General features: G+C 42.5%; 1 protein-coding gene across 1 annotated transcript in view; it reads right to left on the bottom strand.

The window, feature by feature from the left end:
* The window catches only part of pou6f2 (POU class 6 homeobox 2), a gene marked incomplete at both ends in the record, with an annotated part of 125,549 nt that overhangs the window by 83,090 nt on the left and 18,690 nt on the right, over positions 1–23,769 (bottom strand). The window contains 2 exons of the mRNA XM_084048752.1: positions 6,931–7,150; positions 11,796–11,893. Of these exons, the coding sequence (XP_083904878.1) occupies positions 6,931–7,150; positions 11,796–11,893 (318 nt within the window). The remainder of the gene's footprint in view (positions 1–6,930; positions 7,151–11,795; positions 11,894–23,769) is intronic.

Here is a 23,769-nt window from a genome sequence, read left to right as displayed (position 1 = left end):
AAAAGATGTGTAACACTGGCTCCTTTCAAAATTGGCCTGAAAAAACAACTATAAGGACACCAGAGGGGGAGGTAAAACATTTTTGGATAGTGCTGTCAAATTATATAAGCTAATTTAGATCCAATCGCAATGGAGAGCATGCCCCCGAGAAGGGCTTTGGCGCTGGTCTGATCTCATCGTGCCCACCGTCCACAACAAGTGTCTAATACCAGTATACAGTAGGTTATGACAAACAAAGCCAAATTGTAAAATAATATAAGAAAGAGGCAAACATTTTGAAAATAGCCGATCTACCAGCAACGCCTCACAACAATATTTATCTGTGGAACCCAGTCAAACTAGGCTAAATGCAATGCCTCAACTCCTAGAATTCCAAGTTTTTATCAGGGAGGGGGTCCCCAGTTCAAATATGATTATATTGGGGACGGGGGGCGGGACGGGACGGGACGGGACGGGACGGGACGGGACGGGACGGGACGGGGGTCATGGCCGGAAAAGGTTGAGAACCACTGGTTTACAGTATGGCGGTGTTTACCAGTGAGGGCAGGTGTCAGGGACTGCAGATGCAGCCATGTCTGATTAACAGTGCCATCGTCCTCTGCTATCTGTCTTTGGATGGCATGGTTGAGACAAAATAGAGTACAGAAGTCACTCCCACTACTATACCCTGCCTTGCCTATTCCCATAGGCATGAATCCTATGGAAGAGAGATGTCAACACCGTCCACAACAAGTGTCTAATACCAGTATACAGTAGGTTATGACAAACAAAGCAATTTTTTTCCCGTTAATCAAATAAATAAAAGCATACACGCAAGCAAGCAGGATCTGGGAATTCTGTTTTTTTTCTTTTTTAAACACACCATGCTGTACGGTTGTCAGATGTCATTTTGGCACAATTATTGAAATACATCTAGCTGAAATTGTGAACAAAATCATTATATGTTCATGATAGCAACAAGTGAACCACCAGGGACTAAAGATTTTCTTACAAGTGAACTTCAAAAAAAGAATTCTGAAAAATTGGAATTCTCAAGGGAACGCATGTGTGTATGCGCCCATGCACAATACAGCACAATACCCCCCCCCCCCCCCCCCAAAATAAAACTGTGTGTGTATGTGTGTGTGTTTGATTCTAACCTTTTGAACACTGTTCTGTACATTTTAGATTGGTTAGAGTTATTTTTTCCTCCCATGAACTGTCACAAAGGCAGTAACCTCACACGTTCCCAAGCTGCTTATTGAAGACAAACAATAAACCACTGGCAGATATCAATGGCAGAGATGAGAACCCCACAGCAGCACCGCCACCATATCTGCTGGGATTGCCTGGTGAACCTGCCGGCGTCAACGCCTCGTCTCTGTCGGCAACCTCTCACTCTCAATTATTTGGCTCGCTGTCACAACAAATCAATCAAATTACCACTCTCCCGGACTGTGTGTGCAGCTGCTCCTATTGCATCGCTAGTTGCATTAGCTTTGAAATGTATGAGGTCTTACATTTTATCACCGTTATTTATTTAATGCAACTTTCTCTCTGCCGGTGAGTCCTCGTTTCAACAACCGTGTGCTGGAGCTAAATCATTAAAAGGACGACGTGGAATACACACCTTAAATTAAAGAGCGCTAGAGGGGTGGGCTGGGGTGTGCTACTGGGGGCCGGGTTTACGACCCTCCGTTGTATTGAGATGGTCTGGGGATATAACATGACGTGCCCCTTTAGTAATGCTATACTCCTACACTGCTAATGTACATGATTCCTCAGACATGTCACATGAACTATATCTAATTTCCATCTGAGCTGTAATTGATTCAAAATGGGAACCCATAAAACTATTTACAATTTAGGCATTTAGCAGACACTCTTAATCCAGAGCGATTTACAGCAAGCAAGGTAAACACAAGGTACACATCAAATGCATAGAAATAGTAATCTATAGGATCATAGGTAGACCAAGAGCCTATCAACAGACTAAATACTATATTTACATCTGTTAATCTGTACATTGAAACTGCAAACTATAGGATGCCAGGTCAGTAAATGAGGTCAGCAAATGAACCTGGCATCTGTCTAACATGCTATCTAAATTCCATTTTAGCCTTCGCATAAGCCTACAAGGTCGTCAAGGCTAGGGCAAGTGCTATAAGGCAAGTGCACTACGGGCTAAGGTGGAGTCTGAAGAGGTGAGTCTTCAGATTACGGCAGAAGATTGGGAGTGAGTCTGCAGTTCTAACTGCAATGGGGAGTTTGTTCCACCAATTTGGGAGCCAGGAGGAGGGAGAAGAGTCTGGGACGTGTGGAGCGTTGTCCCGGATGTTATAGGGAAGCTAGGTTCTGACAGCTTCCCTGGGTTAGCATAAAAAAAAAAGACATCTCACGAGTGTGTTGAAAGTCTAATCCAGCAGGCCTGTAATGTAATGAGTAAAGGGACACAGAGGCTTTCGGTCCACAGACAGAGGTTAAGTCTGCGGCTGGAACCCTGCGGTGTGCTAACTCCTGACAGGAGGAGCAGCGTATCCTTGGCAGCCGAGGGGGGAGAGGAGATGGAGCCTGACACGGACTAACTAGTGTGGAAACATTTGGGCTCGTCTTGTCCCCCCAGGGGCCCACTCTTTGGTGGTGTAATGAGCAGAGATTTCCCTAATTTGTATCTCACTAACGCCCACGCTTGCCTGCGAAACCCCTACCACTGAGCATTTTCATCAAACCCACATGCAGACATGCATTTGATTGGTACCGACACTGGGGCCTCATTACCGCAGGTGAGTGGGACTACACGACCTTTGAACTTGAATCTCTGATGTTTTTGGTTTGTTTTCTTCACTGCAGTGCAAATAAGATGGGGATATGCTTCATACTATATATATTGTAAGTGAGTCACAGAGAGCAGCCGTAGACGGAGACATTGAGCATTACACGTCTGCTGCTTTGATACTCCTTGTTTTACAAGAAGGGTAATTGCATTTTTGCTTGTTATGAAATCATGCAAAATGTAAACCTATTAGTGGTACAACAAAAACTCAGCATGCTTTATCGGAACATCTATATCAAGAAGATATATTTAAAGGAGTAGTTCAGGAGTAGTTCACCCACAAAAATTACACAAACCATGAAGCCTTGAATTCATGGAGATTTTTTGTTTTTGTCGCATTCCTGAGCCAATTATTTGATGACCGGGTCATTGGTCAATAGGAGACTCAGAGACTCTTTGAGTCTCCTACTGGAGTCTCCGCCGGTCATCAAATTATTGGCTTAGGAATGCGACAAAGCAAAAAAATCTCCATGAATCCAAGGTTTCATGGGGTGTGTAATTGATAGAAAATAAGTAATTTTTTGGGTGAACTACTCCTTTGAAGAAATGTTGCATTTGTTTTCCGTTGTCACCTACAGTATATATATTTGAAAGGCTGAAATCCATGCATTAACTTTTTATTTTTTTATTTTTATTATTCATATGAGCTGTCATATTTACAGACCTCTAGTATGACCCAACCTAGTTTTCGCCTCATGTGAAGTCAGCTAGAATGGTGTGCACACTCTGTCACAAAAGATAACTTTCTCCCTTGTTTAGTTTCATTGGGAATTTGTTTTTACGGCATGTTTTGCAGGCATAAATCATTCTGACAAATAACCAGTTACGGCCGGTGCCTGTGTTTACCGAGTCTGCCACAAGATGCTGCTCAGTTTTATTTAAGCAACCGCTCCAACTTTACAGCACAACCCCATTACAGTGATAGTTATTCATCACAGTCTGAGAGAGGAGAACCGTCCTCCGAATGCTCACTAGCCTCCAGCAGCCTCTTCTGCCTTGCCTGTCCACATTCACACATATAGAGAAGGGTCTCTCATAAAATAATGTCTTCTGAAGAAATCAAAGAAGCATCATTAAAATCCATTTTGTTGAAGTTCATGTTAATGTTTGGTCATGGTAATTAACTTCTCTCCCTAAATGGATTGAGAGAGTGCTTATTAAAAGTCACACAGTATGTGGATTAAAAAGTTCCGTACTGATAGTGTTCATAATTTCTTTTTTTGATGCTATATGGAAACACAAGGCTCCCATACTGATATAATGTCTCTTAAGTATACAGTGGGTAAATGCCTCAGGGTGAGGAGATGCTACACTACGCTACGCTCCTTATGTAAACTGTACTATGTCTCCCATCCTCTGCTGAAAACCCCACCAGTCCCAAAGACAAACAGCCTTATTAGCCGGTCATTAGACGGCTCATTACATTTAAATACAGCCATCGCCTCCTCCTACTCCCTCCCTCCATCCCTCCTCCTGCCGTCTCATTACCGCGCCTCACAGTTGTCTTACGTCTGATCTGACGCTAATTAGCTAGCAGCATGAGTGCTGTAAAACACACTCTCTCCCGAGGTCATGAAATGAGCTGACTGGTCCCCGGCGACAGCGAGACACTGTATTATACGTGTGATTAATCAGGCCTGGGAACCCAGGGCGGCGGGGGGTGTGGGTGGATGGGTGGGGGGGGTCGGAAGAGGGAATTAGGGGGGAGGAAGTGTGTGTGTGTGTGTGTGTGTGTGTGTGTGTGTGTGTGTGTGTGTGTGCGTGTGTCTGTGTGTGTGTGTGGTGTCACAGAGGAGGAGGGGGTTGGGGGGTGCCGAGGCCAGAGCTACGGTCGTCTGACAGAGGTGCTGTGCCAGCAGGCCTCATTCAGCTTTGGCCGTGATGAACTCCGACAGGGGGGGGGGGGGGGGGGGGGGGGAGAGGTGCAGGGGCCGCCGCGTGGCCAGGTGGCCCCCGGACACAGTCAAGACATGTAGCTTCACTCGGTGACTCGTGTCACTTCCCCTCCACCCCATCGTAGGGGCTCTTCAGGGCGCATTCCCCCGCCCGCCCTTCAGACGAGAGGGACATGTGAACAGGCGGGGCCGCCTGTCAAGTCGAAGTGCTTAAAATAAGATCTGCCCACAGTCAGACGCGTTTCTCCCCAAAACAGCCTCTCCATCTCTTCCCATTGGAGAGATATTATACTTGGATGAAGAATTATGCCTTGGACGTTATAGCTAGTTATAATGCTCAAGCTATTGCACGCAATGAGAGTGAGAGAGGGGTTTGTATTTTCGTTCTTCAGTCACAGCATCCTGACATGTTGTTTGTCGATCACTTATCGCGGCGGGACCCTTTGCCACGCACACACCGTCATTGGAGGGCTGTTGAAGTGCAAAACAGATGGACCTGCTGGGCCCATTATCTTTGTTTTTGCTCCGGGATACATTGAGGTCCCTCCACTACCTCGCTGGATGTGGGGTTTATTAAAAGCTCTCCCCACAGCGATGGTGCTGTTATTTATGCATGTTTGTGTCCATTAGGCTCCTACTTCCACATTTCCTCACTCAGGGCATCTGTCCATCCACTTCCTTCCACACACACACACACACACACACGCACGTACGTATGCGCACGCACACGCAAACACGCACGCACGCGCACATACGCACACACGAAAGGGAGCTTCCTCTGCACTTTGTGCTGTACTGGCATTATTGTAATCTCCGGGCCCGAAAAAAAACACACTGCTTTACATGTAGCCTGGCATCTTTTTACATTAGCGGGCCTCTCTCATCTAAGATTCATGACTGACGGCTTCCCCATCCATCCTTCAATCTAATGGTATAAAAGAGACAATGTTTTAAACATTAAAATGAAAAACCATTTACAACTATGATCAAAAGAGAACACTTGAGCATTAAAGTTTAAACGGGCGAGGGGGTAAGTACAGGCATGTGGACGGACGGATGAGGTGAGGAGATAAGGCAGGATGAGTAACAGTGCACTCTTATGCAGGAGGAAAGAAGCATAAAGTGCCTTTTGCGCTCGGCTCCGCTGCAAAACGCTGACCTGTAATTAATATGGCCGTTCCTCGGCTCCTGGTGAGTTGGGGATGGCAGCTTTTTGGTTGTACAACCCCCTGATGAATTCTTACCTGGTCTGGGGTTTTATGGAGGACTTTTTTTTTTTTTTTTACACATACAGTATGCACAGAATGTCGTACCATGCGGTATGTTTATGTGTTTTATGTGCACTTTCATTGACTTTCTCAGGATATGAAAAGTGCTAACATTTTGTTAATGTCACAGGTTTCAAAAACTAAAAGGTGAAGTCCATCTTAACTCCATATAGCCCAACAAAGATACATGTTATATAAAGATAAACTAAATGTTTTATATTTTTAAATCACAGATATGGCTGAGGTTTAGATAACAACAAAATACACGCATAAAAGACATGGTCACAAATGATTATACAGTACATGACATATTATAATGAACTTCAGTACCAAAAATACCTACAGCCTCTTTTTTGCAGTCTTACTGATCTCTGGCTTTGTAGGATCAAGTAGGAAGCCTTTATGTGACTCACTTTAATCCTTTAAGACCGGGAACGCAACTGTGTCATTTTAAGATTTCTTTGGCTATTCAAAAATAGCAGATATACAAGCTCGTAGCACGGCACAGAGTGCCACGCTATGAGCTTGTAGATCTGCCTTCTAAATCCTAACAGTTTTCTTCAAAAACGTATGTTGCTGTAATATCAGTGGTTCTCAATTTTTTTTTGTCAAAGATCCCCAAAATCATATGTATTTGGCCACCGACCCCATAAAAATATGCACTTCCAGGGACCCCCCCACCCCACAGAAGCAAGATTTGAGTTAAAAATGTTGTTTCAAAAGATATATGAATTCCAAGATTTGCACAAATGTTCAAGATAAAATAAAAAAAAACAGATCTACAAGCTCGTCGAGCTTGTACAGTAGATCTGCTATTTTTTAAAAGCCAAAGTATAAATCAACGGTTATAGCTCAAATCTACTGTAAAATGACATGAGATGCATTCCCGGATTGACTTGGGTTGTTAAGCTGTGTCTAATGGAGTTCTAACAGGTATAAAGACGCCTCTTCTTACCTTGCAAGTTCTGGAGAGGGAGAGTCATGATCCCCCCCGCGGCGGCGGCAGCCACCAGGCTCTGGATGTTGGCAGTGGGGAGGGAGAGGACCAGGCCCTGCTGCCCGCCCAGGTGTCCGCCGGCGGTGAAGGGGATGAGGATGGGCTGGTTCATGCCCGACGCCGCCCCGGACATAACCCCGCCCACTGCGTTGGCTAGCTGCTGGGCCACTAGGAGGGACTGGGATAAGTAACACACACACACACACACACACACACACGCACGCGCATACGCACACGCACACACACACACACACACACACACACACACACACACACGCACGTGCATACGCACACGCACACATACACACACACACACACACACACATGCACATGCACGTGCATACGCACACGCACACACACACACACACACACACACACACACACACACACACACACACACACACACAAATATTTGAGCAGATATTCCAATTTCCATGTGCACTCCAGCAGTCTTGTGCTACAGAGTGATGGCATAATCATATTTCATTGGAGGGCAGACACACCGGTGTATGTCTGTCCACAGGAAACTAAATTGAGATAGGCAGAGGGAAATCAATGGGAGATTAAGGTCAGCACACCCATACTATATAAAGCAGTTGTCACTGAATGTGACCGCATTGCATAATCAATGTGTTTTGATGAATGCAGTTGTTGTTTTATGCTGCTGACTTGCGTGCTTTATTGCCGCGTCATGGATGGACTGACAAGTCGACACGCAATGCCAGTGGTGCTGAAAGAGTTCAAATCTCACCCTTGGGAAAGAGCTGGGAATTTGCCTTTTCACGGAAATGCAGAGCGATTTGTATGTCATCTCATTGAACAAATTATCCATCCACCCATCCATCCATCTATCCATGCATCCATCGGGGAATCCAATGGCGTTCCCAGGCTAGCGTGGAGATATAATCTATCCACCTGGTACATTTTACATCTACACCAAGGACCTCCCCAGAGAGAGATGTTCAGGAGGCATCCGTACAAGATGCCCAAACCACCTTACTATAGCTGGCTCCTTTGCAAGTGAAGGTGCAGCGGCTCTACTCCTCACCCTATCTCTATGGGAGACGCAAGCCACCCGTCTGAGAACATTCATTTCAGCCGCTTCTTCTTCTTCTTAACAAACATCTATTGCCACAGAAATCAGCCACCAAAATATAAAGTGTAAACAGCACCTTTCTCCAACCGCCAACCTAGCGCCCTCTAGCGGCAGTGATGTCAGACTTGCTCTATTGTGTACTGATGTCCACCAAAAAACAAGCCCTCTGACATTCCAGGCTAGCCTGGGCTGCACAATGTTGACTCCTACACCTTGACCAAACCCCCCCCCCCCTTCCCCCAAGCCTTTAACGCCATTTGTCAGCTTTCTGCTTGTGTTTTGCATGGCACGTGGGCAGCTTGCAGAGAATGCAGGGGCCGACTAGTGTGAAGACACCACTACAGTACTCCTCACTGGACTCCTGGTTGCTCTTAGGTGACAGGCTCTGTCACTGCGATAACCCTACATGCATGGTGCACAGAGCGTTTGCATGCTCCAACGTTTGCAATCACACTTTAACCAATGTGAGGTTAGATGGGGCTTAAAGCGACAATGAACTCGAGAGGTCTCGGCACAAAAATAAAAGGCAATATTTGCACTGGAAAAACTAATTTATATATATAAAAAAATATATATCCTTTTTTTATTTCTATCTAGACTGTTAAAAGAAAAAAAAACATAGTGTATAAGGAGGTGCAGTGAGAGATGATTGTTACTGGGCGACGATAAAACAGTGTCAGTGATGCTCTCTTTCAATATTTTGCTTGGAAACACAAGAGCTCATAAAAAATGACAATCGCTGAGCGCATCAAGAGCATTCAAAATGACACTTGCCATTAACTTCATGAAAAATAATTAATAATTTGAGATCTCTCAAGAATTCTCAAAGGCTGATGATAGCAAAGGCAGGCTGTTTGTCAGCTGCAAGTGACATACAGTGCTCTATGTTTAATCTTGCTTTCTTAACTAAATGTAATCTTGAACAGCAGCAGCAAATAATCAAAGGCACTCTTTGAACATTTCAAATCAGTCAAACCAAATGAGACCGGCAGGCCTTGACACCGAAGACAGCCTTACATAGAAGGGAATAACATTAAAAGACAATGCAACAATTATCAGATGTAGCCCTGATTTATTTATCATTACTGGTAGCTTTAGAGAACTATGCTTTTTGATTGGATACATAGAGGCAGCCTTTTTTAACGCCCTTTGGAGATATTGAAGTATACAGGAACACTTGTCTTCAGGTTGTTTGGTTGCGTACATTTACGACATAATTACATGCCTAATATATATTTAAAAAATGAAAATAACTTGCATAAGCTTGTACCACAATCTTAGATAGGACAAAAGATTATCCATTTCGTTTGAATGTAATTAACTCCAGTTTATGCCAAGAATATTTAGAGCCATATTAATTATGACTTTACTAAAATAGAAGTGAATTCTAATTTCTTATCATATGTATTTCTTCTGAACCTCTATCTCTCACTGGCTCTCCCCTTTCTCTCTCTTTCCATCTTTATCTCTTGCTTTCCCCCTCCTTCCTTCTCTCCATCGGCACCGTTGGAAACGCTGCACAATGCTTGTCAGGCCTGACAGCTGAGCGTTGAGAAGTGGTCTCCTAGGGGCCACAGACACGTACGCTGGCCGTGTGGTGGGCTCTCCGAAACGAGGGTGGGGGCCCGGGCTTATAGTCCAGGATGCGCTAACCCAGCAGCCTCTCTGCCCAACAGGGGAGAACAGGCCCTTCCATCTGCCTGGCAGCTCTGGCACTGAGAAATTGCCCGTAATCACCCAGATAGCCGACTTTTGTCATCCTAACTGTGAGTGGGAAACGGAGAGAAGGTGGATTCATGTTGGGTAAACTACCATCGGATAATGGTTGTTCGAACAATATCCGGCTCCGGAGCGAGAATCTATCAAAACATATTGATCCTGCAACAAGAGAATTGGGTATGGCGTGCGGAGCGCCTTTGTTTCTGAAAAAGCGTTCGCTTCACAGAGGACTGTGCTGACAGCATTAATATATTAGGCTGTGACTGTTGAGAGAGGCTCCCGCAGAGGCTCGCACTACAACCACTCCCTGCTATTTCTGTGTGTACTACTGTGTATGTGTTCCTTATCTATTACTAAAGCAGCGGCGTTAAAACCAGCAAAGGGTATTTATAATGAGTAGTAGAGCGCTTTTAATTAGGCTCATTCCTTATTTTCAGTCGGAGGAGAAGTGGAATGAGTCATTCATCATAGAGTTCACACTCTATGACGTTGGTTCACAACAGTTGATCTCTCTCTCTCTCTCTCTCTCTCTCTCTCTCTCTCTCTCTCTCTCTCTCTCTCTCTCTCTCTCTCTCTCTCTCTCTCTCTCCTTACATTTCCTCTTTTGTTAATCCTGATGAGGACTGACTGCGTGGCCCTTCATGGAGTAACAACACTGTGCTGGGAGAATGAACTTATTACGAGAGGGTGTTTGCGTGCTTAAAGAACCCAACGCGGCTTGTGATGAATGTGCGTGTGGTGTAGTGTATACATTTGCAGTGTGTCTGGGGCAACCACATACCCATCATGTGTTCATGCGTGCATGTGGGTGTGTGTGTGTGTGTGTGTGTGTGTGTGTGTGTGTGTGTGTGTGTGTGTGTGTGTGTGTGTGTGTGTGTGTGTGTGTGTGTGTGTGTGTGTGTGTGTGTGTGTGAGAGAGCGCACGTGCGCGTGTCGTCGGTTATGCAGTGACACCGGGCAGCACTAATGAGATAGATGTTCATTAAACCTCCGGGAGCCACGAGGCCAATAAATCCAATCAGATAGGACATCGCCTGAATGAGCTATTAGCAGAGGCTGGAGGCTGAGGCTCTTTATGCCCCTGCTTGTGTCGAGCGCCGTACGTATTGTCAGCTCATTACCGCCACTACTCAATCACTCCACAGGTTGATCTATGGTGACAACATGAAGGACAGAAAATGACTTCACGTGCTATTAGCTGGAAACAAGCTCTTTGGTTTAGACAGCAAGGGATTCAGCTAGGGGTGTTGATTAAAGTATTAATTGCATTACAATGCCATTTCATAATTAAACGGCAAAAAAGGGAAGAGACCAAGGCACACTTGAGGAAACATTTAAATGCCTTTAATAGTATGGCTAATGCATGGCAAGAATAACATTCTTCTTGCCATGCATTAGCCATACTTTCAAAGGCTTTTTAAAGACATTTTTTCCACAAGAGTGCCTTGGTGGTCTCTTCCCTTTTTTGCCATTTAATTTTGGCACCCATTTGTACCAAAGAGCACCTTGCTGTGCTCCTTTCTCTCTTTCTTCGCTATTTCATAATTGTTGAAAATAGCAAGTTATGCAAACTTCAGATTTGGCTTCATATAGTTGTGCTCTACAAAGACATTCAGGGTGCAGATGGCAATACATATACTTGTCTAACAGTCATCATTGCCTGGGGTTTAGATTTGTTTTATTTAGAATTATATTGCTTTTTTTTTATGTTGTTGACTTTGTTCGAAACATGTTAGAAACAAAGCTTTTCATTCATTCATAAATGCTACTAATTGACTATAGACTATACACTACTGTGTTCTGTAATCAAATTCCTACACTATAAAGATACTCAAAACCAAATCCAAATCCATGTACGACAACTTCTGCAAACAAAGAGGATATGATTGTGAATACTTTTGGCAGGACATGGGGGACATCATTTGAGAACCTTTTCGCCAGAGTGTCTCAGAGTGTTTTCGTGTTCTTTGGCTCTGTAGTTACAGAGAGCGAGATAGAGCTCTCTTACCTGTGGTCCCATGGCGTACGCTGGGTGAGACTGTCCCAGCTGGCTCTGCTCTGAAGGACTGCTGCTAACGTCAGACTGCACAGAACCATCACGGGTTCCTGAGGGAGAAGAGAGAGAGAGAGAGAGAGAGAGAGAGAGAGAGAGAGAGAGAGAGAGAGAGAGAGAGAGAGAGAGAGAGAGAGAGAGAGATTCACTAAATCATTCCTTGGACATTTTAAAAGGACCATACACCAGTGGTCTGGTAATTCAACAAACAAAACCTTTTAAAGTTACGCTATTGTTGCTTTTTTAATGCATTTTAAAGTACAGATTGGCAGGCCGAAAATAGCCAGTGGAGAAAAGCAAATTAAAATATCTGTGACTTATTAAAAGTGCTGTACTGTAAGTGATATGCTACGTATTTATTTATTCATCCAACCAGGAGAGAGAAGCTGGAGAGATGGGGAGACCCCCTGTTACTGAACAAACACTCAGAATATAGAGCTTTAACTTTTTAACAAAATACTTTTTGTTTTAACCAATAATCCAATGATTCACACACACACACACACACACGCACACACACACACACACACACACACACACACACACACACACACACACACACACACACACACACACACACACACACACACACACACACACACACACACACACACACACACACACACACACACACACACACACACACACACACACACACAGTGTATGTTTACAACCCAGTGTGGGAGAGAGAGAGAGAGAGAGAGAGAGAGGGGGGAATTTGTATTTAAGTGCTTTATCAATAACCACCGCGCTGCTGAATAAATTACCACCCAGCGGAGAGACTCATTGGTGTGGAGGGGTGGGGGTGGGGTGGGGGTGGGGGGGCGGTGGAGGGGTTAGCAGGGTGATGCATACTGGCGGGTCCCCGATGGCCCAGATTACCGCTGAGAGATGGAAGCTCAGCCACAAAACGCAGGGCCCATATTATTCAGCCATTTACATCGCTGAGTATCACTCATCGAACCTCCCCTCCCCCCCCCCCCCCCCCTCCTCTCTATCTTCTTTGCCCGCAGCTATGAGACACAATTAGACCTGTTTGTTATGAGGGCAGAGAGGAACGGGAGCAGACAGGGACATGATAATAAGGCTTTCGCTGAATAGAATGGCTGCGGGGGAAATAAAGGACACCCGACTGTTTGATACAGTAGAGTATGATAACAATGACTTATCTCGCAAGCATCGTTCCAATGACCCCTGGACTTTAGACTGCTTTAAAAAGGAGTTTAACCCATTAAGGCCTGAGGTTCCGATTCTACAAATAATGTCAGTTTTATGAAAAACGTATGTTTCTATATCAGTGGCTCTCAAACCTTTTCATGTAAAGGACCACCCAAAATTATATTTATTTATTCGCGGACCCCCCCCATCTGAAGATATTTTGTTCCAGGGACCCCCTCCACCAGAAGCAAAGATTTGAGTTAAAGATGTTCGCTTGAAAAAATGTATATATTCAAAGATTTGCCATTTGTCAAAAATAGCAGATCTACAAGCTCTTAGCGCGGCACTCGGTGCCGCGCTAAGATCTTGTAGATCTGCTTGTAGATTTTTCAATAGCCAAAGAAATCTAAAATGACACAAACGCGTTCCCGGTCTTAATCGGTTAAAAAGTTGCTTGGACCTTTTGACCTTTTGACCGAATGGTATGATTAACAGTGAAAAATGTATAATGACAATCATCTGAGCGCTATTGACTTTCCATTATGAAATAAAAGTGTAGGTACTTCTTTGGCTTACTGGCTGCACGCACAAGCAATTTGGCACCCTGTACAAACAGACAGACCCATTTCTAGACGGCTTGCCTCCAACATAACGACGGCATGAAAACGTATCGAGTTTACATGAGTTTGTGCTAGTGTTGATTTTGACAGCAAATTTTGATTCAGTTTTAGTCATAGTCTTTGGAATAAAATTCCATTTAGTTTTAGTCATTTTTTAGTCATCTGAAATGTTTTAGTTATTGTCTAGTTTTGTCGACTAAATATCATAAGATTACAGTCGGCTAAATCTACAGTTGATTTAGTCTACTATAATGTTGTTGGCGTTGCCTTGATGGCGTCGTCTTGATGGCGTCGTAATGGCTGATTTTACACTTGGTTGCATGCTGAAAATAGCCGATCTACAAGCTCACAACGCGTCGCAGCGCGACGCGTTGTGAGCTTGTAGATCTGCTATTTTCAGAGCGCAACACCCGATTGCAACCAGTTGAGATCTAGTTCTACTGGATCTCTTCTCCACTAGATCCCTCACTAACATTTTAGTCTAGTTTTTATTTGTTGACGAAATTGTCAATATATTTAGTCTTAGTCATCATAGCTTAGTTTTTATTTCGTTTTCATTTCGTTTTGGTCAGTGAAAAACGGTAGTCGATGAACATTTTTCCTTGTAGTTTTAGTCGACGAAATCAACACTGGTTTGTACGTGTTTCGGGCGCTCGGGTGGCGCAGTGGTAAAGTACAGTAGCTGTCCACCACCACGGAGGTTGTGGGTTCAAATCCACCGTGGTGCATCCGGCTTTGTCGAGCGTCTATTCACCTGTTTCCTGGCTGTGTGTTTTCTACTTCCTGTTGGATTTCATTGGATATCATTAGTCATCTGACCAGTTTCATTGGATTTCATTGGATCAAATCGACAGGAAGTGGAACACACACAGGAAGTGAAAAGCCTAGGAAACAGGTGAATACACAAACACTATATTGGCCCTGTGTTCAGGGGAGGGAAGCCGGGGCGGGGAGGGTGATAAATTGGTACTGCAAGTAATCCTACAGGCTGGGGCGGCACCTATCAGCAGGGAGTGCTGGGCGGGAGGAGTAGGACGAAAGCTCTATAGTCTACGTCCTCCTGGTGGGGGCTCCTCACTGGTATAGGTGAGTCAGTAGGACAGCAGTGATAACACAGAAACGTGTGTGGGGAGGAATCAATTAACTAAATTGGGGAGAAAATGGGTAAAGAGCAAAAGAAAACGTGTGCATGTTTTTTTCATTTAATCGTGTCTATGCCCACTTTGTGCCCAGTGAGATTTCTTATGAAAGCAAAAATCAGTCTCTTTCTATCTGTTATCTTTTACAGTTCAATCTGAATTCATGCACATGAACAGGAAAACAATACAAGTCACTGGCAATGTCATCGTGAAACCCACTTTTGAGCTGTTCCCCATGCATGCATCGGATTTGTTGACTATAACGAGGCCAACTTGGTGGACGTGGCAAAGTATAATTTCCAAAACGCTCTCTTAGTCCTGGGAAATCATACTCTGATTTCCCAGGACTAAGGGGATTTCAGGAAAGGTTTGTACTAAAGATTCAAGGCTCAAGAAAACATTCAGAATATTGAAGCTAAATGCACTGTTTCACACTCATCTCAAATAGAGAAGCTCCAGAAAATGCTACGAAATGTGATTCAGATGTGTCACAAGATTATACTTAGTTGCCTACACTCTAGTTACAGGAAAGAGTAGGTTGATGAACATTTGGGCGGCCGTAACGTAGTGCAGTGGTTCTCAACCTTTTCAGGCTGTTACCCCCAAAATATGTTTTTTGCCTCTTTCTTAGATATTTGAAAAAAATATATATTTTTTGTTTCTTTTAAGAGGTATTAAAATGTTCTTAAAAGTCCTTAAATTGTCACTTTAGAAATGTGCCGATACTCTGTGTATACACTTATGCTATATGTTGGTTTGTTTACTGTTGAGTGAGAAAACAATGTTGCACATTAAGCTAATCCCTCCCGACCCACAGCTTGAGAACCACTGGCTTAGTGGGTCAAGAGACTGGTAATCAGAAGGTCACCGGTTTTGCCTAAACGTAACAATCTGAGCAACCATCAGCCGGGTGAAGCTGAAACTCGATTTCCCTACACGGGATTGATAAGGTCTTCAAACTAACATCGGTCTCTGAACTGATCAAGCTCGGAGGAAAATATGCATGGTTCAGTTTCAGGGAGTTTTTCGGCAGCTATTTTATACAATGAGCTATCCAACAATGACAATAGGAGTTCAATTGACTACTCTGACCCTATAGGGTCTAGCTGGGCAGCAGCAATTCATGTTGAATACTGTGTCCAGTGGTTCAACCTGTGGGGGCTCCCCACATGATTTTGGGGGGGTCCACAGTGGACAGTGAAGTGACAATGGACTTTTAAGACCTTTTTAATAAAAATGAAAAAAGAAAGGAAGAAAAGAAAAAAGACCATTACTGCATCAAAAGTAATCAACAAACTATGATATAAAAACTGGTCAAACATTGGCCAAATTGTCAAATTATATAAGAAAGAGGCAAACAATGTGAAAATAGACAATCTACATGCTGTCGTTGCAAAGCGTTGTGAGCTTGTAGATCTGCTATTTTCACAATATTTATCTGTGGAACCGAGTCAAGCTAAATGTAATGCCTTAACTCCTACAATTTCAAGTGCTTGTCAGGGTGGGGGGGGGGAGTCCCCAGTTCAAATATGATTATTTTGAGGGGTTGCAGACTGAAAGTGTCCTGTTTTGTGCTATGCTGTGTTCCCCATGGAACACTACTGTATATGCTGGCAGAACAAGTTGGTGAGGGAGAGACAGAACATGTTGTTGGGTTGAAGCTGGACTCTCTGGAGGAGGTGTACTGGTAGAGGAAGATGTTAGCAAAACTCTCTGTTATTACGGAACAGTGACCTGGCTCTCTCTCTGCATGGTATTCTGTCAAAGTCACTGGTTCTCAAACTTTTTCATGTGAAGGACCCCCAAATTGATATGTTTTTGGCCGCGGACCACCCCAGTCAGAAGAGAAGATTTATGCAAAAAAATCTAAATTATTAAAACATTTCCAAACATGTTCGATATGTCAAAAAAAATAAAAAAAATATAGCTGCAAGCAGCGATAATACGGGGCCAGTGAATAGAGAGAGAGAGAGAGAGACATGGAAACGGAATAGATTGAAGAGAGAGAGAGTGACATGGAAACAATAGATTGATGAGAGAGAGAGATGGAAACATAATGGTTTGATTGGACATCTCAATCTACTGCCATTAACAGGATTCGAACTCTCAACCTTCAGACTAATAGGCTGCAACACTACCTATAGTGCTATAGCTTTGTCCAGGCTGATATTGTCTGTTGAAGATCATAAACTCTTGCCTTCTTTCATGAACCAAGCCCCTGTTTCACTAACACTAAGATCACTCGTTCACAAACCATTTACCAATGAAGAAATTGTACATCTCCTCAGAACCAAAACTACTGAAAGTAGCCGATCTACAAGCTCACAAACCATGAAAAGTTGTGAGATTGTAGATCAGCTATGAAGTATGTCATACGTTGAAAAAACGTACTCTCAAATAAGCATTTCAGGTTATCTTTACCATTTGCACATGTATTCATTGATACAGTCATGTTGTTTGCAATTCAACTTAAATTAAGTCTGCATCAAGTGAAGCTTGAACTGGCAACCTTGAGATTGTGAGGCATTCATTTAAGGGAGACGCCATTGGCCCAACAGACAAGTAACTGTGAAAAAGGAGATCACACAGATGATACAGTTTCACGCAAATAGCTGAAAAATCCTGGGTTTAAGTGTTTTTCAAACTGCTCAAAATTGCGGACAATCTAAGGGCGGAGCTTACTGGTCAAAGCGATAGATGTGTTCCTCATGAGTCAAGGCACAAGTGTAAGCAAGTTTCACGAGTTTCGGCCAAACGGGGCATGACTTTTGCCTGTTTAAAGTTTGCATTTTCAAAAAATTGCTATAGCGCCCCCCTTTGGCCAATTGGAGTGAGATTGGTTTCAGTGATATTTGGAATGACTCTCTACATTACTGCAAAGTTTCAAAGAAATGTGAGTCTTGCATGTATGTGTTAGGGGCAGATGAATAATTTTCATAAAACTGCAATAGTTAAAATCTATTTCCTCCTGGGATTTTTGAGTAATCTGCACAAAACATTTTACACATGAACTTAGGACCTTTGCCGACAAAACAAAAGCGGCGGATTTTCCATAAGTGAAAAAATGCAGAAGTTATGAGCCAATGGCTGTTTTTCATATAATTCAAAATGGTGGGCGATCTAAAGGTCAGAGGTCAAAAGTCAGACCACGAAAGTTGTCGGGCATGAAGAGACGCATGTGTGTATCGAAGTTTCATGGTTGTAGGTCAAACAGGGCATGAGTTGTACCTGTTCAAAGTTGGCACTTTCAATTGAGTGCTATAGCGCCACCCTTTGACGAATGAGTGTGAGAATTATTTCTTGGTAGTTTTTCATGAGCATCTACCATATGGCCGAGTTTCGTAAAAAGCGTATGCACGGTTAAGCCAGAACTGGCAAAAACAAGTATTTTTCAAACTGCTCAAAATTGCGGAAACTCTAAGGGCGGAGCTTAATGGTCAAATCGATACGTGTGTTCCTCATGAGTCAAGGCACATGTGTAAGCAAGTTTCACGACTTTCGGCCAAACGAGGCATGACTTATGCCTGTTTAAAGTCTGCCTTTTCAAAAAATTGCTATAGCGCCCCCTTTTGGCCAATTGGAGTAAGATTGGTTTCAGTGATATTTGGAATGACCCTGTACATTTCTGCAAAGTTTCAAAGAAATGTGAGTCTGCATGTATGTTTTAGGCATAGATGAATTATTTTCATAAAACTGCAATAGTTAAAATCTATGGAATCCTGGGATTTTTGAGCAATTTGCACGAAACCTTTTACACATGAACTTTGGACCTATGCCGACATAAAATAGGGAGCGGATTTTCCATAAGTGAAAAAATACAGAAGTTAGGAGCCAATGACTGTTTTTCATATAATTCAAAATGGTGGGAGATCTAAAGGTCAGAGGTCAAAAGTCAGAGGGTGAAAGTTGTTCAGCATGAGGAGACGCATATGTGTATCCAAGTTTCATGGCTGTAGGTCAAACAGGGCATGAGTTGTACCTGGTCAAAGTTGGCATTTTCAATTGAGTGCTATAGCGCCACCTTTGGACGAAAGATTGTGAGAATTATTTTTTGATCGTTTTTCATGACCATCTACCATATGGCCGAGTTTCGTAAAAAGCGACAGTGCGGTTCAGCCAGAACTGCGAAAAGTGGCAGAAGTGACAGAATACTGCCAATAACAAAACAGGTCCAGAGCTGAGCTCTGGCCCCGTAATAACAGATGTAGGCTACAAGCTTGCAGTGCTGCACAAAGTGTCGCGCTGTGAGCTTGTAGATCTGCTATTTTTGAATAACCAACGTATAAATGGATAAAGTGGTTAAAATGATTTTGATGCTATAGAAACTAATTTAGCTGGGGACCCCCTAGAACCCCCCTGGGGGTCCCCGGACCCCACTTTGCAAACCACAGGTCAAAGTGATGAGCCCGAAAGCCACGAGCATATCGTTGCTGTCGGGCTGAAATCGTGTTCATCCAGAAAATGAAAAAAAAAAGAACCTGTGTTCCAATCGATCCAGTGAAGTTATTATTTAGTAACAAGCTCTTGGGATTATGATTATTGTTGGGGTCCAGCATTGATAAAACAGAACTATTGCTTATGAGAATGTTATCATAGTTTATTTGAATATCCAGCATTTGACATTTTCTTTTGCGCTGCCTTTAAAGAAAGAAAGAATGAAATTAATGTATTGCTGCCATGTGCCTCACAAATATGTCTGTTATGAATGTATCTCTCATACAACTCTCCGTTATTTGAAGTTTATTTTCTAAACACATTCAGATTAACCAAGTGGGAGAGGAGAACACTCAAGGCCAGACTACTAACTGAAATAATACGATGTTGACCATGACTATAAAAAGTGAATACTTTTTTCCACTAGAAAGATGCATTTCCATGATTCAACATCTTCACACAAAGACTTCAAGAAACCCTTTTCCTTCCTCATGAATGCTTTTGTTCAACTCTATAGTCCTACGAAGGCTATGCCTATACGCAATCATCATCTCGCCACCAAAAATCTCATTGCCTGTCAAAGTGTATTTATATTCTGCACAACGTTTAAAACACCAATCCGCCAACTAAAATCACATCGTCCTTACATAAAATCCAAGTAATTGGTGAACGCCATGACCTACCAAATGAACCTTGAGCATTTGATGGTTGATTTGAAAGCCCAAGGGGGGAGCCCTGCTTTTTGTAGCTGGTTCCTCCTACCCCCCCCAACTCGCTGTCCAATGCATCCCGATATATAGGTCCATGTCCTCCGGCCTATCAACCTTACAAGCAGTAGGTGTTTTGACAGCCTGGTCTCTTTTAACCAATTATTTTACCCATTATGGATCACATGTGACCGACCCCACCCAGTACTAGTGGCATCAGTACCGAGAACAGTGATCAGTCTGAATGTGCACTAAGATTGACTGTACTGTATATCAGACACAACACAATGCCATACAGATATACAATGTTCTGTGTCTTTGACTTAAGTTAAAAGAGTTCATTTAAAATGTGGGAAGACCTGACACCATCCATTAAAGGATGTGTAACACTGGTTTCTTTCAAAATTGGCCCGAAAAAGAAAAAAAACATCTATTGGGGAGGTAAATGTAATTTCCCCATCTCTTTTGTGTTTGTATTTGTTGATGGCATGTATTATTGTGTTAATGTTGTATGCTATGTTGATGAATTGAATACATAGGACCACAATGGAAACAAGTCCCCAGGACTTTCCTTTTAGCTTTGATGTCTTACTGTACCACGTGCCGTTTACATTTCTGCTTAATAAAGTATTCAATCAATCAATCAAAAATAAACTGCATTAGAAAGCAGCTTTTATGAGGCCATAATATAAGATTTATTCTATACTGCAGGTAATTTGTCAGTATTACGCTTAAAATAATAATTTTTAGCACAGCAACGGCATCAAATCTCACTTTAGATGGTATCAAATTAACCTTTATTAATCTTGTCCCTTCGTCCCTGAAACGCCCTGTTTACAAGATGAAATTAAAAATGTCCCAGCAAACCTGGGCATCTCAATGTCTTTAATGGAAATTCAACTGACACCAGATAATAATAATAATCTGCTGGCCAATGTCAGTACAGGCATTTAAGCTTTCATGAAAGCAGATGGTTTAGTGAATATCAAAACCACAATAACAATTGCCTGACTGTCAATTAGCTGCATTAATATGCTCCCATTATTAATGAAGGGGGTCGGAGTATTACAAAATGCCATATAATACCATCAATAAGTAATGATCATAGTTCTCATAAATGAATAGATGGGGATGGCTGTGAATAATGTATTTCATTTGATAAACAGCGCGAGGACTAGCTTATTAAATAACGACTACACTGTGCGCCTTTCATCGCATCACCTCACAATAACTTAGAGAGCTTGATCCCCTTTGCAAATATCTGTAACGTTAACACATTTATCGCTGAGGGACCCGATCGATAATAAATAAATACACATGCACATCTTTCCCCTTAGGATTTGTGTAATTTCTTTAACTAAATTAAATAGCTGACAGGAGGAATATCCTGGGAGTCAATCTTCAATTCTTTTTTATTACCCCATTCTTCGTGCCTTTTTTCTAATCTGCTTATCCAATGTGAATGTTTCTTAAGTGGATTTCCAGACAGGAGATTAACACTGGATATAGAGGCGGGAAAAAATGAAACAAAGATATGCTGATCAAAACTTAAGTAAAAAAAAAAAGAAAAGAAATAGGAAATCCTTTGCTTCTATGATAATACACAGCTTACACAATGAATGGGTGCATGGATTAAAGTTCTCAGTCACCACGACTGCTTTCAGTCATTTGGATTCCATAGAAGCCAGCATGTCTTCTATGGAAGCATGTTGAGCAGCGAAAACAGCCTATCTACAAGGTCTCAATGCGTAGCTTGTAGATACAGGAGGCTGTTTTCGCTTATTATCTTAAGCATTTGTAGTGGTCAGACTAGCAATTATGTTCAGAAGCATTTTCCATAAAATCTTAATAGTCTTGGATATTTCATACTTTACTGTGATTTCTTCACCTGGTTGGCAGTATGTAGAAGAGCAGGAACAATATTACTAAAACACAATAATGTTACATATTTTGTTACATGTTTAGGAAAAATCAGCGCTAGAGTGGAGGGCTGTTTCACAAATCAGTGACCAAACCAATTAGGGCTTGGTCATACAAACATTTTAAGTTGTGAGATGTTATTTAGCTTTAATCCATGATGGGTGTTGTTATCTGTGTACTGATGAACAGGTGAGGCATTTAACATAATATCATATTTATCTGTGTAACATTCACACTATCTATTACATGTATCTACTGCGTTTACAATTCCACTTGCTGGGAAAAGCCGATAGTTGAATGGTTAGGGTGCATATACCACATGGGCGCAATGATCTGATCAGCTACTGTAGTCCCCTGTTTGATTCTCGTCTGGCCAGACCAATTCGCTGAATGTCATCCCCCTACTCTCTCTACATTTTCTATTTCAACCTCTTAAACCCTATTATACTTCATTGTCCCCCAGGGGTCTATACTAGGTGCCCTGCTTTTTTCCCTCTACACCAACATTGCTAATTTACAAGCTCACAGCGTGTTGCATTGTGGTACGTTGTGAGCTTGTAGATCTGCTATTTTTTGCAGAATGTTTGTCGCCCCAGAATAGTGACTATAGAGTTCATGTGGTTGAATGAACGTGTCACATCTTTCCCATGATAAGGTACACTGAAATTGAATGTTTTATAAGCATAGAACAGAACATAGAACTGGATCAAGTTCATTTGTCATTAAAGTAATTCAGATTCCATGCTTGTACAGACAATATGGCACTCTTGCTAAAATTATTTCAGTTATACTCATCTTTTTTCAAGTGTCATCAAAAACAATAAAACAGTTTTGTTGTTATTATTACAGAGCCCCGTCAATGTGTGATTTGATGGGTGTAACAGTGTGGCAATAATGCCAATATCCAGCCACTACATGAATTCTCTTGCATTGATTACCAAAGTGGCCACTGGAGAGCTACTTTCAATGTCATACAACGCAGAGGGCTTTTATATGAGGTGGTGTGTGTGTGTGTGTGTGTGGGGGGGGGGGTGCAAAGAGCTGTAGTTATTTGACATCATTCAGCCTGTCTTAATGCACGCTGCCCCAAGGACACACCACAAGACAATTAGCCTGGATTTCATAAAGCGATCAGCATGCCACCTTCTCTAATGCGGCAGCTTCATACATTGACAAATAGCTGTTATTGAAGGTTTTTTTTGTTTGCTTTCGCCTCAGTGCATTTGTGAATCAATTTACATCCATAAAAGAAGCTTTAACACTTAGATATTTTAGTGAAATGCATTATGTAAGTTGTCGAGTGTGGAAGAGAGGCCTGGTAACGATTCAGGCTTTTCAGAATCAAAAGCTAACACCTCTTTTTTCATAATGGCCCTTTTGAAAATGCCTGACTGAGTGCATCTGTTTTGCTATTTCAATCATTGGTGTCTGACCTGATAGCTGAATGGTTAGGAGACATACCACATGGCCACAATGCTGTGATTAGCGAGTCCTTGGTTCTACTCCTAGGCCGGACGAACCATTTGCTGGATGTCATCCCCCTACTCTCTCTCCACTGTCAATGAAGGCTAAAAATGCCCCCAAAATATCTAATATATTTTCCATTTAAATGCCACACATATAAAAAAAAAGAAAAAGCTATCTAGGATCAGAACATGTATTGAATTGTATCTTTTGAGATTCGCCATTTTATTCTGAAAACAATTAAGTGGCATAATGCATTGCATGCACAAAAACATCACCCACAGAAGTTATGTGACTTTCATTATCGAAGGTGAATGCTGTTGACTCCCGAGTTCTTTTGCCGGACAGGAATCTGCGAGGTGTTAAGGGATGATGGATGGGCCATGGAAATGACAAGTCACAAGCGTTAATGCCATCAATACACAACCGATTGTCCCAGATTGTTTAACCATTGATTTCACTACTGCCATTGGGATTAGCGGTATAG

This window comes from Gymnoscopelus microlampas, assembly GCF_963454915.1.
Source record: "Gymnoscopelus microlampas genome assembly, chromosome: 22".
Taxonomy (NCBI): Eukaryota; Metazoa; Chordata; class Actinopteri; order Myctophiformes; family Myctophidae; genus Gymnoscopelus; species Gymnoscopelus microlampas.
The sequence above is the reverse complement of the archived record's forward strand: the minus strand, read 5'-3'. Positions and strand labels throughout refer to the sequence as shown.